Source organism: Nelusetta ayraudi, unplaced genomic scaffold, assembly GCF_046127955.1.
Source record: "Nelusetta ayraudi isolate G7.1 ecotype Tasmania unplaced genomic scaffold, CSIRO-AGI_Nayr_v1 ptg000005l, whole genome shotgun sequence".
Classification (NCBI taxonomy): domain Eukaryota; kingdom Metazoa; phylum Chordata; class Actinopteri; order Tetraodontiformes; family Monacanthidae; genus Nelusetta; species Nelusetta ayraudi.
In genome coordinates this window covers 4,085,077-4,100,000 of record NW_027466055.1, presented here as the reverse complement: position 1 = coordinate 4,100,000, position 14,924 = coordinate 4,085,077, and the positions used below count along the sequence as shown (strand labels likewise).

The 14,924-nt window shown below is 47.1% G+C and overlaps 1 protein-coding gene across 4 annotated transcripts in view; it reads left to right on the top strand.

The window, feature by feature from the left end:
- esrrga (estrogen-related receptor gamma a) overlaps positions 1–14,924 on the top strand; it is a 69,705-nt gene that overhangs the window by 8,615 nt on the left and 46,166 nt on the right. For all 4 annotated transcript variants that reach the window (XM_076050255.1, XM_076050263.1, XM_076050238.1 and 1 more), the window contains exons 2-3: positions 1,683–1,841; positions 11,942–12,366. In XM_076050255.1, the coding sequence (XP_075906370.1) occupies positions 1,683–1,841; positions 11,942–12,366 (584 nt within the window). The remainder of the gene's footprint in view (positions 1–1,682; positions 1,842–11,941; positions 12,367–14,924) is intronic.

Sequence of the window (14,924 nt, the reverse complement as noted above, 5' to 3'; positions counted from 1 at the left end):
ATTCACGCGCGGAGGCTCGCAGCCTCGGGGATTCGAACCAGCAACGGCACTGGATTTGCATCAGTCAATTGTGACGGCGGGACTCTGCCCAATAAAAAAAACGCAGTATTAAGTGTTGCCTGTCTATATGGCATTGTGACACCGCAACCGAAAGCCAATAAGTGTTTGAAGCAGCAGCAGCAGCAGCAGCAGCAGCAGCGAGATATCGATTCCCCTCGATTCAGCAGAGTGGAACTAAAACCTACACATTACACACCCCGGCCCTCCACCCCTCACCGAGCACAAGCAGGAGGGGACGGCCGGGCTGCCAGACGACTGGCTGCTTGGTCTACCTGTCCGTCTGGCTGCAAATGGGAACACACACGGACGCACGCGCGTAGGAGAGGCTGTGTTTGTGTGGTAAACACGCTCCTTTCACTTCACTGGAACGCACAGCCACACGCTGCCCCTGTTTACTGATACACCAACGGCCGGGACAACATGCACACACGGAAACAGAAGGAAAATCCTCCGAGCAGATGTTGTTATTGCTCTCTTTTCTTTTTCATTAGAAACGCTGAATTGACGCAGCTGCAAGTGTCCTTTAAGCTCTCAGGCGACGTTGAGCATTGGCCGGAACCTTTTGCTAAAGTTCCGTTTTAATTTGGACTTCAGAAGTTTGTCACTGGTGTGCAAAATTCCACCATCATCATTTTTTTTAATTATTATTTTCACATTCCATGGCTGCACAGATAATTAAAAAAAAAAAATAAAAATCTGCCCTTAGCTGTAAATTTGTCCCACATTCCCCCTTTTCACTTATTTATATTTCAATTAATTTTAAATTATTTTTATTTTCCATATTCAGAGTTTTTGAAATGGAAATAGGTGTTTGTTTGCGTTCCCTGTTAAAAAGGCCTGATGTTGTTGTCTCAGGAAGGCTCTTCCCCTTTGTTCCTCGTCCGGATCCGTTGTCTTTATTCCTCATGTTTACCACCACTCAGAATCAGGAACGCTGGACATCACAGTCTACACAGGAGTGTTCCAGCTTGTACCCTGCAGAACACCAAAGCATCACTAAAGCAGTAGCGTGCTGTTATAAACCCAGCAGTGAGTGACGTTCAGTTTTCCCTCCCGCCTGGCCTGCGCGGTGCAACGCAGCGATTCAGCCTGTCCAGCGACCACCAGCGCCCAGTCTGCGTCGTTCGTTCTCTTGAGGCCGAAAGTGCTTCGACTGCTCCGTCACTTGACACAGCCTCAGCCGGTAGCCAGCGGTTGGACGCGACGAAGGGTTTAAAAAGTACCATTCTGGTTGCAGTGGGTCTGTCTGTCTGTCTGTCTGTCTGTCCTGAGGCTGTTTGGTGTTTCTGTCCCTCCTGCTGGAAGATGTCTTTTGAACACAACTCTTGGTCCAGTTACAGACTGCAGCAGAATGCGTGTGTTGTAATGTGTGATCATTTAGCTGAGCTCGAGTGTCCTATTTCCCAAATTAGCATTTTGTTTAAACGCACTGATTCTAAATTATATTCTCGCGTCTGTAATTTCTTACTTAAATTGCTACTACATGTCTAGAACCGCCTGCCGAGAAACCTCCACATTTTCCTTTTTATCTAGCGGAAGTTTCCCCTCATCTCAAAACACTTTAATGTCTCTAAATCCAATTGTGAATTCTTGCCTCATGCTTTTCCCTCCTCTGCCCACAGAATGAACTTATCGAAGGGACCATTGGTGAACAGCAGCAGCGACGATATCTCCAAGTCAACCTATGGTAAATGCGGCGCTGGCGCCTGGAGGATGCACCAAACCTACGATCCGCTGGAGGCCAACCACATGAGAGACGCACATGCCCTCTACAACCCCAGGTAAGAGAACCCATGAAGGGAGCAGAGTGTCGCCGCCACGGAGGGGGAAAGAATCTTAAAAGGAGTGCGCGAATCAGTTGGCTGGAGTTTGACGGCGGCGCCGCGCTCGACCCCTGCAAAGCTCAGATGAAACGGCGGGGGGGGGGGCTCGCTCACATCAGAGGAGGCTGACTCTGAGGTCCGCGAGTGTGCACACAACGGGGAAACAGGAGAAAATGTAAAGGGCCGCAGAATCTGATATATTGAATTTTTAAGATTTATTAAAATTCTTATTTTTCCTGTTTGTACAATTCTTACTGTCAATTTGAAATTCATATTTCAAAAAATACATTTTTTATTTATTATTCTGAATTGAAGCAGTAAACTAAAATCCTTCTTTTTCATGTTACCACCTCCAAAAGCCTGTAACGTGCCCTTTTTGATCATCTCCTGTTTAGTTTTGCAGCAAGTCGCCTCATTTTTTTTTAAAGAGGTTAAAGTGTGCCGGAATCTCTCATGCCGTCTACGGCTTCGCAGAAAGCCGGTCAACAAAGTGACGACGGGCCTTTTGCTCTGAGCCCGGCTGCAGGTGTGAGTCGCTGCCGCGGTCCAACCTGAGATGGGTTACTGTAAATACGGCGCTTGTGTCATGTCAAAACACGTGGGATGAATGAGGCGCGAGGCCTTGACGCACTTTTCTGACTGTGTCTCCGCTCTGCGTCTCACTCGCTTTCTATGGAAAAACAAATAGAGCCACGTACCCAACCGCTCCAGCCGTACTAAGTATGCATGCACCTTGTCATGCAACTTTGTAAGCTGCAAATCCTGAAGACATCAAATATATGAGCAAGATATATGTAATTATGCAGCAAAGACAAACACATTAAAAATAACTCAATAGGCTTTTTATGAAAGGTGGCTGTGTTGAAGAATTTAAATATAGAACATGTAAACATAATTCCGTGTGTGTTTATACGTAGTTTTGATGCCTTGAGTGAGCAACTGCAATGTCAATAGCCATGAGAATGAAAGAAAAGACATTCAATTCATAGGGTGTCCAAACTTTTGACTGGTAGTGTAGATAACAAAGGGGCCAAGGCAGCGTCTATCGTGACTCACAACAATTTGGTGTTTTAAGTTTTACCTCTGTGTGTCTGATGTGCTCGGACAAAACAGTGCGAAAGGATTCCACGCGTGCCGTTAGCGCCGTCACGCACCAACTGCTCTGTATGTTTGTGCTCTTGTGATCCAGCGCAGCGCAGTGCTATTGATTACAATGTGGTGAGATTTTTTACAAAGCCTTTTAATTTTTTCCAGTGTGTCTGTGCGCATTAAAGCCCGCGTGTACCGTAGACGAGGAAGTCTTAGGCCAATAGGATTTCAGGGTTAGTCCTGGGTCAAGCCAATTAGAGGTCTGGCAAGCCATTCTCACGCAGTCCTTCAGCCAATCACCAACTGGAGTTTGACCGGCCTGCCTGTGGTGTGTGTGTGTGTGTGTGTGTGTGTGTGTGTGTGTGTGTGTGTGTGTGTGTGTGTGTGTGTGTGTGTGTGTTGGCAAGCGCTGAACTGCAGTGATGAGTGGTATAAAGGTTTGCCAGGGGCTGGGGAGTCACGCCATGGCTTTGGGTCAAACATCACACTCACATACACACACACACACACACACACACATACACACACACACACACACACACACACACACACGCACACACACACACAAGCTCGCATGCACACACATTAATAAGCAGGAATTTTAGGACTACACATGATCTCTCAGGTGTTAATATTAATTTGGTTGAGATTTAGATTTAAAATGTTTTTATTCGGTGATGTAAGAATACATGGATATTAAATGAAGATCAGAAATATACAATGTAGAATAGGAAGCAAAACAATATTTTGCAACATATTGTAATGCTGACAGTATTAATTTAATTTATTTTTTTTCTTCCCGCCAATCCCACACTCACGGTCTGTATTTCTTTTTTTTCTTTTTTTCCTCCAGGAAGGTTAGATGCATCTTGCTGTAGAAAAATACCAACTATTACAACTAGAAAGTAGTTGTACTAGTTTTCTATTGAACGCTGAATTGCTCGACACTCGCGTCAGTCCGATGACAGCCGCAGAATAAAAATGAGGCAAAGTCAAAATTTCTCATTTGCTACGTATTCAGATTAAAAGCTCTTATTAAAAAAAAAAAGATGAAAAAGAAAGAAATGAATGAAGACACATGAACAGAGCCACACACACCGGTGTGGTGAAAGATCGCTTCCACACTCTCTCCCAGAGACCTCACCTCCAACCGTGCTGATGAGATTTGGGGGGGACGATTAGCAGACGCACTCTCGCTAGCAGCGCCGCATGCAGCTCCAGCTCTGTTCCCCCTAAAGGGAAACCCCAAACGCACAGGAACAATGTGTTGTCATTGGTCTAATGCAGAGTTAGAAAAACGCAAAAAAGAAAAAATCCTTAAGCACGCTTGGTGTATTCTGATTGAAAACTTTGTGGAGATGCAGAGAATATTCCTAAAGGTTTTTTTTTGTTTGTTTGTTTGTTTGTTTTGAGGCATCTGCAGTTTTCATTGAACGGCAACAATATTATCCCAGTTTTTATTTAGGCCATCAAACTATGGGAACGTGATGAATAGTCAGGCAGGCAGAATGCACTTGAGTACAGCCCGCACGCACACGCACGCATTGCACACATTGCTGTAAACTGAGCCCAATGTAATCATAATGATAAAGCAGATTGCCTTAACACACAGATGGGCCTCCCAACAGCTGTGCGTGTGTGAGTGTGTGCGTGTGCGAGTGTGTGTGTGGACAACGCTGATTGGATTGCAGATTTATAGAAGAGGATTACTGGTGGGGTAGAGAGGAAGAGGGAGGGTTTCAGACTCTCACCTCTCATTAACTTCCACCCCCTTCACCTCAGCGTGCATTATTTTCAGCCGCGGATAAACACACACACACACACACACACACACTACGCCACCCTTAATTTCTCCTCACAATCTCAAGTCGATGCTAAATTTACATTATAGCGCAATTTATTTTTCAAGGATCTTGAGTTTTTCTTTATTTTGTTGGTTTTTATTAGTGAAGAAAATCTTGCGTTACATTGTCAGCAGCAGCAACGTCACCCCACTTCACGCTAATAAAAATATGATGATCAGACATCAGACCGTAAATCAGGCGCAATCAAAGAGACAGAATGTAAGCGTGCGCAGTGAGAAGCGTCGGCGGCCAGAAAGAGACAGAATTAGAGGCAGAGACAGTGGCCACTCCAGAAAACCTGATTATGGCTGGATGTGAATTAGATTCCCTAACAGATGGTCCAGGAGCCAGGGCTGCAAGGTGCATTGGCCAGTGCGGTGGGGGGGGGGGGGGGGGGGTGAGGAGGTGGAGGAGGGAGTTGCGTGTCAACAGCAGCTGCCGACAGTATCGATCAGTTAAGGTGAAAACGCTCGTCGGGAAGATTGGACCTTTATTTTTTTTTTGCATCTTTTAATCATCAGTCAGCGCGTTTGAGTCACGTGGATTAAACCCTGAATCCTCCCAACACTCGCAGAAGCAGGAACAGTCAGTTGCTGCATGCAATCGTTTTTTTTCTTCAGCTTTTTTTTATTCACAACGTGCTCTTTCTGTGTAAAATATTGACTGTTGAATCATGGAAATGATCAGCTGAGCCTCTTCCCGGCTCTCCACGTGCTGCTCATTATTACCGCACGTATCCGAGGCCCTGCTTCCGCCTCTCTCCCCTTGTGATGGATGGGTGTAAATCATCCCCGTCCTGAAGTGACAGCCCAATTTCCCCAAATCTGATCTGCTTAAAGAGTGCAGCTTTGGCCTCTCCTCCTCTCTTCCTCTCTCCACCTCTCTCCTCCTCTGCCTCTTGTTGCTCCCCTCTTTCCCCCGGCCATCACTCCGGCGCACCTTAACTTAACTCTCCCTCCGCTCCCTCCGCTCCCTCCCCCTCCTCCTGTGTCACATTTGAAAGCCTGTCATATTGACTAGAGTGGAAATCCTCTTTCACCATCTGTTTAATAAAATGTGCTCTTAATCCGATGGAAGGGATATTTTTGGTGGGGAAACACTTTTTTTATTACTATTATTTATCGTTATTATTGTGATTATTATTAGGTTTCTGTGCAATTTCATTTGATATGACAGGCGGCGTGTTGGATTCGCAGGCCTTTTATCAGTCTGAGTGTGTGTGTGTGTGTGTGTGTGTGTGTGTGTGTGTGTGTGTGTGAGTGAGACGGAGGGAAGGTGTGTGTCGTTCGACGAGACAATTTTTTTGAGCATTTCGGTGCCTTTTTTTGGAGTGAAACACACAGGAAGTGTTGGGAGGAGCTTTACCTCGGGTGCTCTGCAGTGACACACACACACACACACACACACACAGGCATTCACAGAAAAGTAGATCACCTTGCTCATCCTCGTTAGCATGTTAAACAGTCAGTTTGATGGACAGCTCTGAATTTGACGTCACACGTGCAGCTGTTTCCGGCGCTGCATGTGCGAGCTGCACCTGCAGCCCTGCGCTGCGACTCTCACAGCGGCTGAAGTGCCGTTCTTACAGTAGACGAGCCCCTCAACCCCGCAACACACCCACACCGCACAAACACAGTGACAAGCGGCAGATAAAGGAGAGCGCAGGGTAGGTGGGAGGGGAGAGGGAGGGCAGGGAGGGGAGGGGAGGGGAGGGGGGTGAGAAACAAAGAGAGAGAGGTAAAGGGGGAAGAGGGAGACATGGTGACAAAGATAGTGGCCGGCAGCAACACACTTATCAGCCGCTGCTCCCAAAGAAAATGACCTAAATCATCAAGATTCCCATCGCTCTCTCGCTCTCGTTCTATAACACACACACATGCGCGCGCACACACACACACACACACACACACACACACACACACACACACACACACACACTCCAACTCACAAGGTTAGGGGTGCTTTTGCACAACCTTTTTTTTTATATAAATTATTTCTCCCCTGAACGAGACCAAACTCTCACAGTCCCTCCTCCGCAGGCCAGTGCCTCTACGTTCTTGAGTCGAGCACTTGAGATGAGGGGAAGCTCTGGGCCGCCAGTGAAATCCCTCCTCAGGAAAACACTCAACTGAACTCGAAGTTCGACGCAAATATAAAATACAGAAAGAGAGAAGCAAACACCCGGACGTGACATCCGGAACTCTTGCACCGCCGTGTGAGTGTCTGTGTGGGGTTGAGGTGAACTTCTGGCCGCATCGTCTCCGTCAGGACGCGTCGCACTTCTCTCCTCCGTGCGACTGTCGGGCGGCTGCTGCTGCTCCGTCTCCGCCGCCGTGCTAGAAGATTCAAAGCGGCGCGGCCGATGCAGAAATAATATGGACGCGCGGTCCCGCCGCATTTTCCCCGTCGTCTCATCCGTCGGCCTTTACAGCCCGACAGGCCATTGGGCACAATGTGTTTTTGCCATTATCCCATTGATTGTATGTAATCAGGGGTTTATTCTGCAGCCAATGAAGTGAATTACAGGTTTCCTGCCCGACTAACACTGTAACAATTGATCTGCTCCCCACTGTGTGTGTGTGTGTGTGTGTGTGTTTGTGTGTGTGTGTGTGTGGCTTAGATGCATAGGAAAGAAAGGGATGAAAAGAATGATGTATGTGTTTGTTTGTGTGTGTTTTTGAGGGAGAGGGAGGGATGGAGGGAGGTAGAAATGACTGGAGAAAGCAAGATTGAGGCCCGTCGAGAGGGCGAGAGGGTGCTCGGTAGGAGGGAGAGTGCTTTAGATTGACTGTCTCTGCGTGAGTTTATATTTTTTATTTTATTCATTTTTCCCGCTGAAAACAACCGTAATCATCGACCCGCTGTGTTTCTGTGGTGTCAAAGCCTCTCACACACACACACACACACACACACACACACACAGACACAACCGCACACATCAGCTCTCGCCTCGCGCAGGTCTCCTCCTCTGACTCTGAACCACACACACACAAACACACACACACACACACACACACACACACACTTCTCCCAGTGCACACTTCTTAAAAAAAACCTGCTAATTATTTCTCATTAACACAGCCGCTCGTTGTCGCTCGTTCTTGCAGCCATGCTACAAAAGTACACAATGTTGTCCTGTTGTGAGTCTTTGTGCTGCAACAGCTCTCCACTGGGCTTTTCACCCGCGAGGTCCGGCCTGGTCTGGACGTTATCTGGTGGTACGCATCAGGCCGACGAGGTGACAAACAGCTCGACGTTGAGCCTCCTCAGACTGGAGAAGCGGGAGCTGAAACGCAGACTGAAGTGGGGGTGAAAAAGACGTAAAAAAAAAAAAGGGGGGCCGCAAAAGCAATTCAGCCTATTGATGAAATCATCCTATTCATTTGGCTATGGGAATGTTAATGCATTTTTTTCCCTGTCTTCTATTTTCTCCCTCCTTGCTCCATTCTTTAATTCAATGTATTTTCCTTTCTGTATTCCATCCTTCCCTCACTTTCCCAAAGCGTTGCCAGTATCATCTAGATAGAATTGTGTGGGATTTTCACATCCTCTCCCCCTCTCTTTTCTCTTTGCTTATTGGACTGTGTGTTCTTATCAGCGTGGAGAGCACAATGCTCGGTGTGATGGAAAGGTATTAGCCAAACCGCGGTAGCTACGTCGTCAGCACTTCTCCCTCCTCCGTCTGCGCCGCCGCCGCCGCTCCTCCTCCTCCTACCCCCCCCCCCCCCCCCCCCCGCCGCCCCCTCCCACCTTCCCCTTCCTCCCTCTCTTCCTTTTCATTGGAATGTGATTCTTAAAATATCATCGCAGCAGGTAGACGCGTCTCATTCCTCCCGCGCCTCGGTTGCGCTGGACTTCGGAAAGATCTGTGCTCTCTCGCCACCTCTCCTCCCCCGTCGCGTCTCTCTTTTGTCGGTTCCGGAGCTGCAATCTTGCAGGGTAGTTGCGCAAAGATTGTATGTAATAAAAGATTGCAGGCCCAGATTTGGAATGCAGAGGGAACAGTGCTGACGGACCAGAGTGTGGCAGAGTGTAGTCGCTCTAATGTGATGATTGTACGTTTGTCCCGGGCGGTTTGTTGGAGGTGCTGCTGCTGCTCTAATGACTGCCGTCGCACCTTCCTCCGCACTTCCTCCGACGCCGACGCGGAAAACACATTTCTCTTGCTTTCTCCACCTCGAGTTCTTCGGACACGTTGGTCGATTTATTGTTTGAAATGTCATAAAAAAGAAAACAGGAACTATCTCTGGTCAATTATACGACAACTTCCTTTACTGGTTATATGAACCAAGTGTATTTCAAGAGCTTTAACGCTATATATTATATTATACATTATCATACCAAATTATGTGTTCTTTTTAGGATTGAAGTAGCTGCAGCCATTAAGAGAAACATCTGACACTTTTCCAAGTTGGTGTGTTTATAAAACTGCTCAAATGTCTGATTCAACAATTTAACAACAATTTCAACACAAACGGCGACACGGTATCCATCGTGTGATAGCAAGTGTGATAGCACGCACTTGGGGTGGAGGGGGGAATGAAGCATCGTATATATTTAACGTAAGTCAAAAAATTCAAAACGGTGATTTGCTTGTGCACTCAGCAGCATGAGGGCAGTGGAGACAGTGGGACTCCAACAACAGAGGCTTAGACTGGAACCTGGACACTGGTGCTCTTTGTGTTTGCTGTAATCATTTTTATAACACGGCTTTAAAACTACCCCTAGCTTTATGCTTTTGCTCTTTATAAAAATCTCTTTAAACACTTAAAAACATAAAGAAATGATTAAAAACGCCCCCCCTCTCTTTCTCTCTCGGCACTCATCTGAAGAGCCGGCCGGCACAATAAGACTGCTCTTTCAGCACTGAGCCGTCGTTACATGGTGCCATAATTATACTGATAACATACATACATAAATGCATTCAACCTCTCACTCAGCACAGTGCACTGGCTGTGATTTCTTAATCTTCTTTCCTCTCCTCTCCCCTGCACGCATGTCTTCCTTTTTATTCTTTTTATTCCTCCCCCTTTGACTGCCATTATTTTTCATTTATAAGAAGCAAGGGAGGGGGGGGGGCTGACGGGGCGGGGGAGGAGGGGGTGGACAGAACGCATAGGAAAAGATGTGAGTTGTACGGAGAAAAAAAAGATGATAGAGAAAATGAGAGGGCAAAAAAAAGGAAGGGGGGAGGGCAGGAGGGAGGTGGGGGGGGGGAGAGATAGATGAGAGTTTGACAGAGATGTGCAGGGGAAATGCGCCGGAGATCTTTGGCACTTAAACTCTTTTACTTAATGGTCCTCCGAGGGATTGACGGCCAATAGAAGGGGGCACAGGAGAGAATAAAGAGGGGGCAGTGGGGGGAAGGGCAGATTAAATAATTGCCGTTACATTATCTGCTATATTGGGTCTTTTTCCGTGCAACTCTGCGCCACCTCTTCATCCAATCAGTCTCTGCCTTTAGCGTCTGTCAACCTCCCCACCCCCCCACCCCCTCCCCACCCTGTGTTTTCAGCAACGTCCTTCTGTGTCCGTCGGCAAACTCACCTCCTTTTTGCTACTTCAACATACAGAAATTTCCCATTACCGCTCCAATTTACAGTCAGCAGCACCAGCAAAGAATTTAGACTTGGCTAATTCTGGCATATTTACATTGACACGTTCATTTATATGCACTGTCTCTTTTAAATAAATAAAAGAAAACATATATATATAAAAGCGCAAATAACATTTTTGTTCGCATTAAAACACAAACTTTAATTCATATTTAGAGGATTTCCACCATCATCTTCTTTCCCTTATTTTGACTCTGTCCACTTAGCTGGCTTCCTGGCCGACGTGCCGCCCGCCCTCCCTCCCTCCCTGGGCCCAGCCAGCTCTCCTCAGCCATTCTCCATCAAGGCCGCCGTCTGCGTTTTATGGCTCCCTGTCGAACGAGGATCTTTTACAGGCCGACTGGACTTTAGAAGCCGCTCGTTTAGCAGCATCCTGCCTTAATTAAAAACCCCTTTTGTGCTTTCTGCCTTTTAACAATAAAAAAAAGGCAAGAGAACGGAGGGAGGGCAGGGTTACGGAGGGAGAGAATGGTAATGCGGAGAGGGAGAGTCTGGTGGAGGGAGTGGGAAAAGATTGAGTCGGGCAGAAGGGGGGGTGGAGGAGGAGATGGCGCTGAATAGGAAGTGATTGGGAGGGAGGTGGATAGATAGTAAGGAAGACAAAGGGATGTATGGAGAGATATGGACAGAGAGAAGATAGCTGTTAATTACAACTGCCATTAACAAGACACCAGCGAGCCTCCTCGGGGGAGAGACTGAGAGAGGGGGGGGGGGGGGGAGCCGCAGAGGCGGAGGGGGTGAGAACACAGGCACCAAACCAGAGCAAAGACGACAACGACCACTTGAGAGGAAAACAACAGTTTGGTACTTTACCTTCAAAAAGCAGATTTAAACTGAGTGGCTGAAATCTCCCAACTGTTCAGCCTGAGCTCGAGTGCCATCTGCAAACTGTGTGTGTGTGTGTGTATTTGCGTGCAGGATTCGTGCGTGTGCCTGTGTGGGCCTGTGTGTTTGTGTGAGTGTGTGTTTGTGTGTGATGCTGTCCGTGGGATGATTGAGCAGCAGAGAGGCTGCTTACTGATTACCTTCATGTAGAACAAGCTGCTATTGACTGGAAAGTGACGGATGACCATTGGCCGAGTATGTGTGTGTGTGTGTGTGTGTGTGTGTGTGTGTGTGTGTGTGTGTGTGTGTGTGTGTCGTACTATGGATGATTCTTTAGCGGTGCGTTTTACACACAGTTACCCTGATAATAAACCACGGTGACGTCTCTCTTCTTTCGACTCTCTCTCCATCGCTCCTTTTAAAGAGAACTGGTGATAAGAAGCCGCGTGTTCATCACTGCCTGTGTTGCTTGATTGCTGTGAATTCTTAAGAAAAAATAAACCTGAATACATACTCCCCTTGAACCAGAATTACTCTTTCCGCCTCCAAAAAAACATTTCTTCTTGTATTTCCGAGTGTGTCTGCTTTTCCTCCAGTCTGGACTGTTTCACTCTAACGCCCTCCTCTTCTTCTTCCTCCTCTCATCCTACCATTTTTACCCCCCACCCCCATCCCACTGCCTTAGGCTTCTCTGCAGAATGTCCAGTAAGGAGCGCCACCTTGAGTCCAATTGTCCGTCTTCGTACATAAAGACTGAGCCGTCTAGTCCCGCCTCCCTGACTGACAGCCTAAACCATCACTCCCCCGGCGGCTCCAGCGACGCCTCGGGCTCCTACTCGTCCACCATGAACGGCCACCCCAACGGCTTGGACTCCCCGAGCCTCTACGGCTCGAACGCAGGTCCGCTGGGTCCCGCCGGCGGCCCCGGATCAAAGCGCTACGAGGACTGTTCGTCAACCATCGGGGAAGATTCGCAGATTAAGTGCGAGTACATGTTGAATTCCATGCCCAAGAGGCTGTGCCTGGTGTGCGGGGACATTGCGTCGGGGTACCACTACGGAGTGGCATCCTGCGAGGCCTGCAAGGCCTTCTTCAAGCGCACAATCCAAGGTTGGCCATCACTTTGAACTTCACCTCTCCTTTTACTTCTAAGTTTGTGTCACTCTTGTCTTCCTTTTTCGGTGCCTGTCTGCGCCTTCAGCTCTTTTTCTGTTATTGTATCTACTCCCTAAAATCTATTCAGAACGGATGCTGATTTTACATGTCCAGGTTACTTATATCACAAAAACTAGTGTTGTAGTCAAGACCGCACCAACCGAAACCAAGACGTTATCAAGACTTCATATTTTGAAGAAAAATAACAACAAAATAAAAAACATTACCAGTATCCTTTTTAAATTCAAGTTTGCTTCTAAATGGAACAGCAACATCGCTTTTCAGCAAAGTATCCTTTAATATTTTTCTTTCTTTAACCATTTTCAGCTATTTTGAACCATTTAAAAAAAAAAAACACAACTTTGCGTCATAAAATTGAAAAATAAATTAACTAGGAATAAAGGGTTGTGTCACTCTGGGTTCGTCCAGTCCGAGACTGAGACCCTTAAAAAGTGGTTGTGAGACCAAGACCAATCTCCAGTACGACAACAGAACGAAGAACAAACCATGCCAGGAAAAAACAAAACATCAAAAACATCAGAAGTGCTGTTTTAAACAACTATTTGCAAGTAAAAGGACATTTATACACTGCATCGTACGTTATGTTCCAGCCGGGCCACTATCCCACATCGAGACCATTCGATAGAAGCCCGAGGCCAGACAGGAACCCAGTTTTTATATGGCACGCCTTCTCCTCTGTGTGTTGAGATCGCCACTAGGACACTGACTGCAGTCTATTTTTTCCTCCGTCCTTTACCATTTCTCCTCTTGTCACACGTACATATGGGCTCGCTCTCTCTCCAGCGTCTAATCATCCCCGTGCATATGCGCCAATTCAGTGACACGCCCCACTTTCACCCCTCAACCTTGACCCCTCCTCTTCCGCCACCGCCGCTGGGATGGCAGCAGCCAATTTCCTGGAAGTGTTTGCACTCGCCAATCGAGCTGCTTACGCCTCACACCAAGCACGTTAAAAATAAGCCTTGTGTGAGGGAGATAAACGCAGTGTCGGAAGGAGGTCGGAGGTTACGTGGAGGGGTCAGCAGTTCAGGATAGGTGGTAGCAAGAGTAGAGGGATTGAGCAATAATCCACATGATGAGAAGAGTACCAGGAATTAGGCCCAGTAATCCCTCACTTGTCTCTTGTTAGGGATAGAAGTCGTCCTGGAAGTGCGCAGGTATTTAGGCGACCCCTCAGCCGTGGTGAATATTCACTAATATTCACACACTCGACCTTTCAGCTTGAGCACCACGATGTTTCTCTCTAATCCCTGTAGACACGGCACAGGTCAGTCCCACATGCAGCCACTGCATTGCTTGAAAACACTTGAAAACAACATCTTTTGGTAAATGACCACCAAACATATGTCTTGATTAGCAGCTTAATGTCCTGCATTATAGTCTTGATTCTCAATTAGCTCCTTTAAAAAAAAAAAGAAAGGCTGTTATGTTTGCCTTGATCTTTCAAGACTAGGACGAGGAACTAGTGTTCATTTTTACTGGGAAATCACACCCTATGGATATTGTCACATTTTCTTAGTGGTTTAAAAGCAACATGGTGCCATGCATCTGCCGACTCTCAGATTAAAATTGATTGAAACAAATTGAAGTGACTCCAAATGCAGCCTGGAATAATACATGGCCTGTAGTAGGTTCCCTCATTTAAAAAATGAATGGACAATAACAGAAAAGTAAACTGGGGCAAGTCAATTTGTCAGACAGCTGACAGTTGGTCAACAAGTGTTTAATCATAATTTGTCAAAACTCCAAAGTCACATATAATTCCAAGGCCACATCGAACTGCCCTGTTGTCAGTCAGCACACAACTGCACTAACAAAAGCCAGCCAGCCAGCCAGCCAGCCAGCCAGCAGTCATTGATCCGTCGAGTCAGTCCTATCAGAAAATATTCATCTGCCCGTCCACCTATCTGTCGCTGCTTTCTTTTGCCTCCGATAAGCAGCTTTCCTCCCACTAAAGCCCCGGAGAGAGACAGAGAGCGGGAGATGTTGTGGCGCCCAAAGTCTTACATCTACTAGATGGTCACCACTACGGAGAGATGACCTGTGTGTGTTTGTTATGGGATGAGATGGGGACACGGTGCAATCCTGACAAAAGAGATTGAAGCGCACACAGGCCGGGAGAGATAAAGGTGGAGGCGCACGCACACAAACACACGCACACAAACACACACACACACACACACACACACACCCACACGAATGGAAAGGGAGTCGCACATCGGCGCGTAATCGCTCGGCGTGTTGGCTTTAACCCTTAATTTATCTGTCAGCGCCCCAGCGTCTAAGCCATAGGTCGACTCATTTCATTTTGAGGGCTCGTTGGAGGTCGCCGAGGTGAGGGGCCACGTTACATATTAAATATCAGATCCCTGTAAACACAGAAAGATGCCGCCATGTTAACATCGGCCCTTCTGAATATGGATGACCTTGAATCACTTTAAATCACTCTCACTCTCACTTCCTCATTTTCATTCTGTTTGTAATCCTCGCAG